Below are 13246 nucleotides of genomic sequence, written 5' to 3' on the forward strand. Positions count from 1 at the left end.
GTAAGATTTCCTCATGCATGGTTGTAATTTCCTAGTTTAAAAAAGTGCTAAGTGGCTTGATATTCAAAAAAAACTCTCTAGCCTGCACTGATTTTAAGCTTTTGAAAAGCTTTGGCTTTTATATAGCTACATATAGAAACAGATGTATGTGTGCATGTGTGTGTACACCTACATGAATATTTATGTTCATACACATACTCCCACACAAATATATGCCTAGTTTCATCCCCATTTTATATTCCTCATATAGTACTCTAACTATCATTCGATGAACCACCTATACAGACAAGGACTATTTTACTGAAGACAGCTGAACCCAGTGTCTATATCGTAACATTAGTGTGTAACACTAAGGAAAATGTAGCCCAGAAGAGGTTTTATCTCCTCTCAATGCTTCCTATAAGATCTAGAAAGATGTGCTCTTTAAAAGGCTATCTAGATCATTCATTTGTATGCTCAATGCCACTATATCAGTACAAAATCACTTTATCTTCTGAAAAACTTGCAAGTGGAACTAGGTTAGAGGCTTCCACCACAGAAACAAAGAAATTATTTCAGACTTGATCCTTGAAAGCTTTTTGTCCATCTTATGTATCTACGATAGCACTCACATCAGTGCCCAACAGCGGAATTTAGATACCCTGCCAGGAGCTCCATTAAATCAACACTTCTTACTGTGCAGTGACTGCAGATCTAAGGTTTGCCTATTTCAGGATTGGGATGATAGCGCAGTGGCATCCAGGTACCTGAGGCAGTAAACATTAAGTTCTTAATAAAACCTGTTCTATGCAGGCAGCCATATTTAAACTTAGGCCCAAACACATTATTCTTAAGGTAGAAAATGGCATCATCATTTCATATTGTACCATAATTGACTGAATTGAGTTAAAAAAAAATATTCACATTGATTCTTGGGCCTTTTGAGGCCTTTCCCTTTATTGAGTTCATGTTCTTTACCACTACAATTGTAAGAATAACCTTTTCATAGGGTATCTGCAGAAGGTCCAAGACTACCAAGTGGGCGCCCATATTTTTCAGCAATCGCTGCTGTTGATTCCGACATTTTTTATTCTGAACACAAAGTTTGCTGAGTCGAATCAAAATCTATAAATAAATAAACAAATAAATAAACATGCAAGCAAGCAAAGAAGCAGTCATGTCACACAAAAACAAACAAAAATACATTCTTTCAAAATAATTACTAAATCTACTTATCAAACAAATATATCAAGCAAGTTTCTTAGCAGATATACCAACCTCTTTAACAATATTGTAGTTATTGCTTTTATTGCTGTCTATCTGGGGTTTTTTGGTCCCATCCTGTATTGGACTCAAAATATTTGACTCCTGTAACAAAGAACACACAACAAGTGGAGATCTACTGCAATTTCCTCAACATGAACTAATTATATTTAATAACAGCAAGTGAAGAAGTATTACAGCAGCTCATAAGGAACAGATGTAACACAGATAATAAAGAAAGAGACTTGTTTATTCTTTATCCACCAGTCCAGTGAGTGAAAAGATTCACATTAAAGTTCTTCCTTTGTTTCAAATTTCCAACATGATTTGAGGCAATTACTCTATGTCTTCATGCTTCTGATCCTCCTAAAAAAGAATATGGCCCTAAATCACAGACTAGGCATCCCAAGGAATTTGGATACTATGAGAATAGGGACCATAAGTGTATTTTAATAGCCACCACTTGTTCCAAAAATCTCTAATACAGCTGGAAAGATTACAAAGTCTGTGTATGTGAACATTAAAAAGTCTGGAGAAAGAGCTTAAGACGACCTCTGTAGTTGAGATAAGTAGGGTGGAGTTCTCAGCAGTACAGGAACAAGTAGCACATGGAAATTAGAGATGTTCCTCCTGTGAAGAGGACACTTCTGTCCTTATCTCTGGATGATGCAGTAAAGGATTTAAAAACAAATGAGAAGCTTATGTTAAACTGCAACATCCAGTCATGACGCCGTATGCTCTGGGCCTTGGCTCTTAGAAAGCCCCAGCTGGGTATGATAAATAAGAGAAATCAAGTCAGTGAGTAACTGCCAACACCCACGCACCTTTCCATGCATATCTCAATCAAAACACGGAAGAACATCTACACAAATACTGCCACTTAGAATACTGGCAGTGTGGGGGTTTTTTCCGCTGCCAGCTATAGTAAGCCTTTCTTAACTGGAAACACAAACAATTGAAAGATTGGACTTTGGATGCTGAAATTATTAAGCATGTAGAAAAACTGTACCAGATCTCAAGCCTGCCTTACGGTATAACCACAAGGATGTAAACCAGTGTAATAGCATAAAAAAAGAACTAAACAGGTGCGCTTCTGAGTTTCATTGTGTCCTCAAACTTCCTACTGTTTCAGAGAAGAGAATTATGCTAAAACACACACGTGCATGCCAATCTGAATGTTTATACCTCTTGAAACCTCTCTCTCAACTTTCTTAGCTGATGGTGAAGATGAGGAGTTCTATAAATCCCATTTGGTCTTAATTTCAGTGGGGCGAGAACAGCTGCACCATTTGGTCATGGAAGCTGTTTATAACAGCCTCAGCACCGCTGTTCAGCATGGTCATGTTGATCTATGCAACAACAGTGAATTTTTGTTTGTTTAAGTTTGTTAGTATGCATGCTGCCTTCTCTCTAGCTGTTTGAATCAATACTTTGGAAGATATTTCAGGCTTTTTGCTATAATTAACCACCCTCCTCTGTTCTGGGACTGTGGGTTAACCAAGATTAATTTACCTGTTACTTTTATCAGCATTCTTCCTCAATCAAAGTAGTTTTATAATCCATGTGAACTATATGTCTTATCTGGAAGTGCTGATCAGCATTAAACTGCTGAATCTATCCTTTCTCTTAACAAAATAAAAACCTGTTTATTGAACCCATAAGAGTATGCCAGGGATGTAGTTATCAAGAGATAATCACACCACTGGGACACCAGAGACACTTAGTTGCATATCTTGCCTCATTATGCCCCATGATAGACATTCTCTGTCACACTTGTCCATAGGGGACAGGGAGTCACAGAGATCGCACTGAGAAAGGTTCTCGTCTGAGTACCCCACCTTCAGGAAATGGTGTTTTCTGAAACAGACTACTTCCTCTATTCATAAAACTCCTGGGATATCACTCTGCATCAGTCTTAGGATCCTTTCTTTCTAGCCCCCAAAACGGAGGCCCAGATTCCAGCATTCGGTCTGAGCAGCTCCCCGCTGCTGAAATAGTCTCACTCATGTCAGCAGGACAGCTGTGCAAGGCACTAGTCAGTGTCACGCTGGCACAGTTTTGCCCTCCACAGGCTGTATTTACTTACCAGGGGAATGAGGGGCACTCTCAGAGTTTCTGCGCGCAATCTCAACCTATATATGACGTTTCAGGAGATGTTTGTTTAAACATTCCCAGAACCAAAGCAAACCGCCACAGACCAGAAAAGGAGGAGAGCAAGGGAACACCAGGCGCTTAAGGGTGCTGAAAGTTTATACCACTTAAAAGCTTGCTGAACTTTCTTAGCGGATGGCGAAGATGAGAAGCTCTATAAACGCCACTGCACTGTATTCCAGCTTCACCTGACAGTCCTTTCACTGGGACTGTCTCTTTCTCCTCCTCAGATCTGTGTTTCTGGTGCAACTCCACCAATGCATCCTCCAGTGACAGGACAATAAAGACCACACTTTCCGTAGTCCGTGGTATCTATACAGACTCATAACACCCTTCCTAGAAATAACCAAGTAAACAGGCTTTATCTGCTTTTCCCTTCTGAAGCAAGGCTCAGTTATGTGAGATCAATTTCAGCATTCCTTCCTAAGCCTATGTGGTGTCTAATTCATGTCTGACCTAACTCCAAGCACTCTTTCCTATAATTCTGATCTCCAGTTCCTATCAAGATGATCCTGCATGGATGTAAGATTTGTTGTTTTTCCTGTGGAGAACTCTGGAGACTTTATTTAGAAGAACATGGCCTTTTTTCTACAAATTCTATTTCTGGAGCCATATGACTGCAAAAAAAAAGTAAGTCTCTAGCCCCTCCAGGTTATGATAAAAAGGTGGAAACAATTACCCAAAAAGACTCAGAAGACTAAGGGCATAAAACTCTTATGCCAACTTTGCAACGTGCTTCGGTGAGGACAGAAACTTGGGCTTAAGGTAAGACTTTTCTGGAATGTAATCTAAGCCCTTGTGCGCATTGTAATGTTGTTTGGGAAAAATTAAGCACAGGCAAATGAAGCATATTGCCTAGAGGTTCATTCAGCTCCGTACTGAATACCCAGCATCCATTCCAAGAAAGCATGGGATCTCACAGGGATGTTTATCTGCTTGAAGCTAGCCACCTGCTTCACACATTGTAGATTATGACCAGCACCACACCTCTTACGTCTGACTTAAGATCTCAAAGAGAGTATTTGCTATCTGAGGTAGTTTTGCCAGGTAAAAACATTTCCTGACAGTTAGAGAATAATTTAACAGGGGAAAAAATAATGGACAAGATTCTGAGCTATTGTAACCTGGTGCAGCTTTCATGGAATTGCCACCAGATGATCTAACCAGTTGTGCAGATTACATATTACTGTTCTGATACAATACTCTCCCAGATCTGCCAGAGATAATACTGTGCATCTGCTGAAGCACTGATAATCCATACAGACCCACAGATGCCTCATGGGAAAAAAACACTGAAAATATCCCATTTAGAGATGCTTCTGTTTCAAGCACATTGTTTTTTCCCCTCTTCCTGGAGTTTCTTTGCTATCAGGGCTATCCGTAGGAATAAAAAGGAGCTTATTACACTTTTTAAATGTATTATAGCTAAAAAACATTGTAAATATCCTGCTGCGATTTTGTATCCTGTCTCCCCATTACCTTTTCCATTCATTAAATACATAAAGGAACATTTTCTTTCCTACTAGAGCTTTGCTTGAGGAAAGTAAGAAATCCCACATACTTAAGCTCATAAAGCCCGGATTCCTCCCCCATTCTGACCCCACTAAATTCAGCTAAGTTATATCAGAGAAAGAGTAGGACCTACATTGTTCCAAGAAATTAGGATTCTCCCTTGAAGTGTTGGATTTTCCCCCCATATGAAGCCACCTAAAATCTGCTTTCCCATCTGAAAGGCCAACTGTATGTCATAGATATCTGCAAACATCCTGTGTCTTCTCAATGGTTCCTACTTTTTCTCAATGCATTGGCTTCACAATGCTGTATAATCTCCACTTGGCTTCCTACTAAACTTCCCCTGGTGGCTTCCTTGCCCATTTTCTTTCCATTAGGGGAGACTCTACCACAGAAGAGAATAAGGAAAGTGCTGTGTCAGAAAAAGCAGTTCTTCATCTCTCCTCGCTTCCTCTGATGAAAATGGAAAGGTGGGAATAAATATTGGTGGGAAAGCCTGCTTTATCTGCTATTATGCCACAAACCTCAACCATAGCAACTCTTGCAACACTTTGTATTTTCTTAAAGACTCACACTGGAGTTAGGTGATTACATAAGGACCTCAGCTTTCACTGAAAAACAAAATTAAAAAATTAAATTAAATTTAAAAAAATATCAGGTCTTCATGGTTCCAGATTCAAATTCTAAAGTTTCTCAGATCAGGATATACCCTGAGAGTGCGGGGTGGCAAGAGTCAAAAAAAGAAAGAGTCGTTTGCTTACAAAATCTCCATATTCTTAGGTCACTGTTATGTTTGGTGGAGAGTGGAATTACTCATGAAGTTTGAAAATATGGGTTTGATTGTGCTTCTCTCCCCTAGTTGCAGGAACAGGTACTGCCTACTCCTTCTTTCTTCCAGCAAGTCAACACAACTGCCAACATGTGACCCCTAGATTACTTCCTTGGCCACAGAGCGATGCCATACACTGTGGCTTGGTGCTAGCCAGAAAGGAAGGCAGCATAAGAATGCAGTTACTGAAAGAAGCCAGGATACTGCACATTCTTGCTTTGCTACTTTGATTAACCAGACCACAAATTTGCAGTTGTTCATTAAACTGCCTATCAATATTGTAACAATTCCAGCAGCAAAGGCTTTAAACCCACCTCTATTGGCTCTTCTCCCCCTTTGGTTTGATTGTCGCCCACCTCTCCACTCTCATAATTGCTGCTCTTCTCAACCCACAATTCTGATTTTTCTACAGTCAGACGTAGCTGATCAAGATCAGCCTTGATTTGCTTGTAGTTATCAACATCTTGATTAGAAACCAGCAACTGAACCTGGAAATACAGAAAATTGTGAAGCTATTACAGCAGCAGCACCAGCACTTATGCCTGGGTAATCTGCTTGACAGTTTCCATTCTAAGCCCCTCTTTTCAGGTGCTTTACGTAACCTTCCCTATGAAATTGAAACATGGCACACGCAGGCTTTTTAGCCCCCATTCATCAAAAACCTTTAACAGAGCCAGAGACTGTAGTTGCCCAAAACAGGATAGTTATAACACTCACAACATTCTCTCACCTTCTTTAATACACTGTGAAACATTCTCAGCACAAGCACAGATTTACAAGCTCTTGAGTTCTATGTGGTTAGCTCTGATGCAATGATTATGATCCTTATGGTATTAAAACAATACAGCTAGAAATAGCTTGTCCCATCAGCACAGTGCTTCACAAGAAAAAAAAAAAGATGATATGACAAGGAATCATCCCATCAGCACAGTGCTTCGCAAGGAAAAAAAAAAAAAGATGATATGACAAGGAATCAGGACATCCAAAGAAAAGTCAGAATGGCCAGCAATTTTAGGGATCACCTATATCACCACAATCAAATATTGAAAAATAACATATTTTCAACACTGTTAGGCCAGCTTAGAAAAACTTGTTTGAATAGAGCTCATGAACTGACTTTCAGGTTCATGTATTTTCCCACCATCTGAGTGGTTGCCTCTACTAAAATTAATCTCACTTCTTTTTGGTTTTTTATACTGCTCAAAATTATCTGGGTTTTTTTCACTGTTATTTGTAGTTCTTGATTTAGCATGATCTACACGTTTCCTTTCTTCATAATGCTCTTTGCTCTCCCAAGATTATTAATGAGGATAATATACAAAAAAACGTAACAACAATCTTTACAGTAAATCAATAAGCATTATTAAGAAATCACACTTATGTAAAAGATTATGGTCACGTGGCAGATAAGAACACTGATAGGAACATTCTTTTTTAAAAAAAAAAAAAAATCACTACTTGCAGGCAAATATTCACTATTTTGTAACCTAAAGTTTTCACCATCTTCTCTCTTAGCTTAGTAAAACCTTGTTATTTTACAGAATTTATGAATACTGCTCATCCACAGACATTTATATTCCATGTTCTCTACAGTCGTTTTTGTTTACTTGTCAATTAGCCTTTTCCTTCCTTTACGAAAACATGTTAAGCTACTCAACCCTTGCTCACCTGGGAATAACAGCTATTTATGCAACTAACCAGCATGGCCTAACTTTAACAATCTGGTTGGACGCCATTATGCTACACTGCAAAAACATTAAACAAAAGCTTTCCAGGTCTTTATCATTCATCTGTTTTTAAACAACAGAAACCTCCACATCTTACATAACGATGAGACAACACGCTATCAAACTCCTGAAATAAGCATCAGATGGTCTTATCAACATATGTTATATAGGGTTACGTAACAGAGATGTATCTGTCATCCAGCCCCATGACATCAGATCTCCCCATCCTAATCCACTGACACATGGAGCCTGCACATGCACCATAAAAGCTGAAAACAGGCTGGGGTCTATTACTCCCTTCCTGTTATTTGGGCATATCGGTATCATGCAGTGGAGCACAATGCAAAGACACCTGAATTAGAACTAGAAACACCACATGAATAACAAGAGAGCCTTATAATCAGCCTAAGTAGCCCTAAAGACAGGAAAGTTTTACTGCTGACACCGGTACACTGCTTGCAGAACATGAGCTAACAACTCTGTCACTGAGGGATCGCTACATCATGTCTCACTGTGAGATGCGCGTGTCCCAGCTGTCACCACAGACCTACGTTTTCAGTAGTGAATGCAATGCCAGAAATAACTATTTCTGGGTGCACAACTATAATATACACTAGCACATATGTTCAACTCTAACAAAAAAAAAAATCTCTGCTGAATTTGGACCTTTAAGGAAATAACATTATCGTGCTACGGACAGCAATTTAGGCAAGTAAAGCAGCCTTCGGAAAGACTTTCCCCACAGTCAGTTTCCTGGAATAAAGCTATGCCCATCCATACCTGTTTAAATGCTTGCAGAACTTCTGCTCTCTGGCTGAAGTGCTTAAATAGCAGGTGCAGAGCACCTGAGAGCAAAGGAGGGTAGTCATGCATAATGAGGTGAATGAGGACCCGTAAAAAAGTTCTGCCACCTTCATCATCAAGCTGAACCGCATTCTTCTCCTTTCTGCAACAGAAATGGGGAAAAAAGGACCAAATAAAGTAAATAAATAAGAAAAAATAAAAGCTTTTGACATAAATATGCCTGTACACACAATCCTCATTTGACAGAGCTCTTAAAACCAAATCAAATATGCTGCAGGATGTAAACTATAAACATCACTTTAACATATTTTTTATAAGGACTTCAATCCTACAGTTACATGCTGTTGCGGCAATCTTGTAGCAGAATGGACACTACGGGATGAAAGTAAGTACGTATGAAATGTGTCAAATTTTGTGATTAAAATCCGTATTGCAAAAACATTCATTTATGTCTTGGATAAGTTATGCCAAGCTCATCCCCAATCCAAATTAATTGAAGTAAACAGCATTTCATCAGAGATTAATTTGGCCCTTTCCTTTTCACTCCTTCCTTTTTCAGCTGCTATTAAAATTTCATTGAAGAAAAAATAAGCTCAAAAATAGTAAGAATTGCCAAAAGCATCATATTTCTGGAATCATATTTATAATCTGGAACGGCAGAAAGCAGATTTACACTTAATATATCAAAGCAGAAATAATGTTTCCAAGAAACCATTCAGTCTCTCTGTTCATTTTAAAGATGCAGATGCCAAGGGCTGTGTGTTGTTTTACATTATGGGAGTTCAGGGAGAGGACTGGAGGCATTGCTCTCACTGGTAAAGATTGAGAATGCATAAGGGACTGAGAGAGGAAAGATCAGAACGCCCATATTGCGGATCCTTCTCCCTAGCTCCAAGAAAAAAATTAAAGTCTACGGCCTTGTCTAAATGGAATTCATTTTTACTGGTATAATTATAATTATACCCATAAAATTAAACCAATATAGTGATAATGGTAATAACTCTCCAGTGTGGCTATTTTCCATGGTTGTTTTTTTTTGTTCACAGCATAGCTGAAACCACTTCCAAAACTCTGCAAGCGTAACTTGTGATCTACAGGCCTCTGGTAGTCCAGAAGATCATGGCAAGTGGTCCACAGTTGATTTGAGAAATCATACGGAAGAGATTATTGTTGACATAACCTTCTTAATAAGTTCAAAGACAAGGTGCAATGACAACTGGTCATGTAATCTATGGGAAATACTGAGGGACAACAGTAACCTACTGATCCAAGAAATTTGGGGCTACAGCCATAAGGTACACCAAGAAAAGGTCTTTCTTTAAAAGCACCCATGTGAGGCATTATAAGAGAAATAATTAGTCTGTTTTAGCCCAATACACCTGTACACCATTCCCCAGCTGCCTTTGGGAACAAGGCAAAAACTTTCTCTCAACTCCTACAACTAAGAGGGAGGCCATTTCCAATCCCACAGCCATCCATACCCACTGGCCTGTTCGCTTGTTTGAAATCCAGGTCTTTTCTGGCACTTTTCTGTCTATGTAGTAAGTAGTGGTCCAAGGAAGAGAAAGAGGTATGAAAACACACACGGAATAAACAGAGATTGTCCATGAGAAATATCAACGTGAACAAAGAGATGAATATAGAGAGATAAAAGTTCAGATAACATACCTGCCAGCAAACATGGTTTCAGCCTGAGCTGCAATTTCATCTATGTCAGGAACAATTGCTGGAAAACAATCAAAATAAATTTTAAAAAGCCACTGATAATTGTTTAATCTGCACAGCAAAAAAGAAGTCTGTTCCTCTTTAAAGTAGATGTTATCAAGAAGGTCTAACTACGCATTCCTCAACTAGGCAAAATTCGCTATCTGCAAGAGTAGTAGGGAAGAAACAGGACAAGGGGCAGAGTTAAACTATTACTGAGGGAGAGCCGAATTGTAGAGATTAACCAGAGCCTTATGGTGCTAGGAGCTGTACAAACCACCACCAATGACCCATAAATGACAGAGAATATGAAACTTACTTTTTTTTTTTTTAGATGAGCCAACCCCCACAAAGCAGCTAAGTGAGGCACATGAACTTCAGAATATTTATCATAAGCCAAATCATTTACCACACTGTCATTTTGCTTTAGAATAGCTTTAATATACCTTACTACTTAAGACTTTAGTACTGCTTAGCCACCCCCCTGTTATACAGCACCTCCAATCAAAGCAATTCTCCCCTACTTGAAGGCGGTCACACAGACAGCTGTCAGCCTTTGGAGCACTTCTGTGTGCACGGGAACGCTCCCTGGAAAGCCACTGCATTCCCGTACCACATTCACCTCACCTAAATCTGTCCTCATCCAACCCCAATCATTTTTTCATGATCTACCCTCCACTACACTTGTCATCGTGCAGTGTTTTAGGAAGAGTACAAAAAAGAGAATAAATTCTCATCATGGGAAAAAGGAATCACATTTTTGTTAGAGGAGGACAGGCCAGCAAAAATCTTATTTTTATGAGATCCCTTAAGATTTTCATTTTCCACAAGCTTTTCAACTTTAAGCGGCATGCATCTTTCTGGTGTAGTTGAGTTCATTGTTTGCAGTAGCCTACACAGAATTATTTTATATTGCAATACAATAGCGATATTTACCTGAGGCAATCCCTGGTGTGTCAGGTGGGGATGTTGTAGAGCTATCAACGTTTTCATTGTTTTCCCCAAACTCCCTCTTATAGATAGACAGCATGTAGGATATTCTATAGTCCAGCCTAACACTGAGAATAAACTACAAGAAAAAAGTTTAAAGTAAGACTTTTCTTCTGCCTTTGGTAACACGGGTTAGGACTTTTCTGTGGTGGAACATACAGGGATACATGATTATTTTAAGTACATTATGTCCACTACAAAAAAAGAATCCATTACATTCAACAGTTTTCTGTGATTTCTTTCTTCCTTCCGACCATCCTGAGACATACTGAACTCTACCCTATCGACTGCTGAATACTAAGCAGCAGACTGGATTTGTCCAGGGGCTCCAGCACGCTGCCTTGTACTCACTGCCTGCGAGCCAGATCAGTACATTCAAACCCACGTTGAATCCAATTATTTCATATTTCAGCTGGACTTCTAATGCCCCCTGAAGATAAGAAGTGGAGCGGGGCTGAAAGTAAAGATGACAGGCTCAAGGCTCACCCTCTCAGATGTCTGACAGACAAGGGCAGCGATGCTGCAGTAACTCCAGGCTCCCAGGATGTGAAGCACAAGCCTGGTGTTGTCTTTTTCTACATTGCTAGCAATCAGCTGAGGATGTGAGGAGCAAACAGCATGTCCTTCATGAGCTCCTAGTAGTCTTGCCAGCATGCAGCAAAAAAAAATTTTGGCTTTGGAAGCTACCACTGTAATGGTAGCAGAGATCCCCCTCACTCAATGCTCTGCCTTCTTCTAATTGTTGATGCCTTTTGCTCCTCAGCTGTGAAGTCGGAAACTCATACAGGAAATATCCTAAAATTCAAACTTGGAAGTGCTGCTTTTAGATTGGGATAGTAAGGGAAATAACTTGGCTGGAGACATTAGTACCAATTTAAGGACTAACACATATACATCTGACACTTCACCAACTGACTGCCCATCAACTGAGTTTCAGTGTTTCCCACACTTATGCTCCTTGCCCACAGTAAATGCAAGTGTACGGTGATAGAGGTTTAAGATCATTTAACCTATTTTACAATCAGTGGGGATGAAAGCACATGTGTTAAGTTACCAAGACTCAGGTGACAGGTGATGACTTAGCAAATGGTGGCAACCTGTTTCTTTGATCTCTAACTAAAGTCAGACAAGCTTCCCAGACCCAGAGTACTGTAGAAGGATTTGACTAGGGTAACTAGGACTATGCCATCTAAAAGCAAATAAAATGTCAATTTAAGAAACAATATCTCTTCTTTAAAATCTTCTAACAAAAAAGAAAAAGGCAGGTTTATTTTAGTTCCATGATCCAGTTACCCTATGTTTGTATAGGCAAGATTTTTTAAAAATAAAAATTTCCCAAGTCCACACATAGTCAACTAAGTCTATCAGGCCATCTGTTTAATTCTGGCTGATGGCAGAATGGAAGCTTAAGCAAAAAATGCCTTTACTTAAAGGAATAAGAGGATATATTGAGAATGAAATTATTATAAACTGAAATATTTCTTAGAATAGAATAGTTTTAATCACCACTGTACTAGCTTTGCATGATAATACAATAAATCTAAAATATTCTTACTTTCCTTTTAGGGTAATAGCACAGTAATGAAAGGTAAAGTGATTTAAATTAATCCTTCTTCATTGCATATTAAATGAAACTGAATTATTTTGTTTTTCTTGTGAACTAATGTCATATATATGCACATTTACTGTGATTCACCCAACATATGACAACATGCTAATCTGCAGTAATTCGACCATATGACTAAACCATAACTAACAAGCCACAGATTAAGTAACAAATTAGGATTAAATGCTCTCCAATCCCAGGTGCCCTTGCACTGGATGTGCTGGGAAAGGATGAGACAAAATGTGATTCTTTTGGCCGTGAGCAGACAGAGAATACACAGGACGAGGTGAATGCACAGGACGAGATTGGTGTCCTGGAATCATCCTCCTAGGCACCAACCAGTAGAGCAAGACAGTATGGAGAGAAACTCAGTCAAAAAACAAATGAAAATGAGAAGCAATACACATGAATGGTATTATTTAGGTGATATAACTTCATGACACTCTGTCCTTCACCATAAGCCTTAAACTAAAGGAGCTCTGGAACCAAAGTATGCACTATTGCGGATACTCTGATAGTCTTTCAAATGATGAGCAATTAAGGTAATTGTCCTGGTTTCAGCAGGGATAGAGTTAATTTCCTTCCTAGTAGCTGGTGCAGTGCTGTGTTTTGGATTTAGGATGAGAACAAAGTTGATAACACACCGATGTTTTAGTTGTTGCTAGGTAGTGCTTACACTAG

The 13246-nt window shown here is 39.1% G+C and overlaps 1 protein-coding gene across 1 annotated transcript in view; it reads right to left on the reverse strand.

Moving 5' to 3' along the window:
• Positions 1–13246, reverse strand: part of ITPR2 (inositol 1,4,5-trisphosphate receptor type 2) — a 238969-nt gene that overhangs the window by 148766 nt on the left and 76957 nt on the right. Inside the window, exons 21-26 of the mRNA XM_019471985.1 lie at positions 10906–11038; positions 9934–9991; positions 8242–8407; positions 6049–6222; positions 1258–1347; positions 979–1104 (exon numbers count right to left, since the gene is read on the reverse strand). Of these exons, the coding sequence (XP_019327530.1) occupies positions 979–1104; positions 1258–1347; positions 6049–6222; positions 8242–8407; positions 9934–9991; positions 10906–11038 (747 nt within the window). The remainder of the gene's footprint in view (positions 1–978; positions 1105–1257; positions 1348–6048; positions 6223–8241; positions 8408–9933; positions 9992–10905; positions 11039–13246) is intronic.

Source organism: Aptenodytes forsteri, unplaced genomic scaffold, assembly GCF_000699145.1.
Source record: "Aptenodytes forsteri isolate BGI_AS27 unplaced genomic scaffold, ASM69914v1 Scaffold241, whole genome shotgun sequence".
Taxonomy (NCBI): Eukaryota; Metazoa; Chordata; class Aves; order Sphenisciformes; family Spheniscidae; genus Aptenodytes; species Aptenodytes forsteri.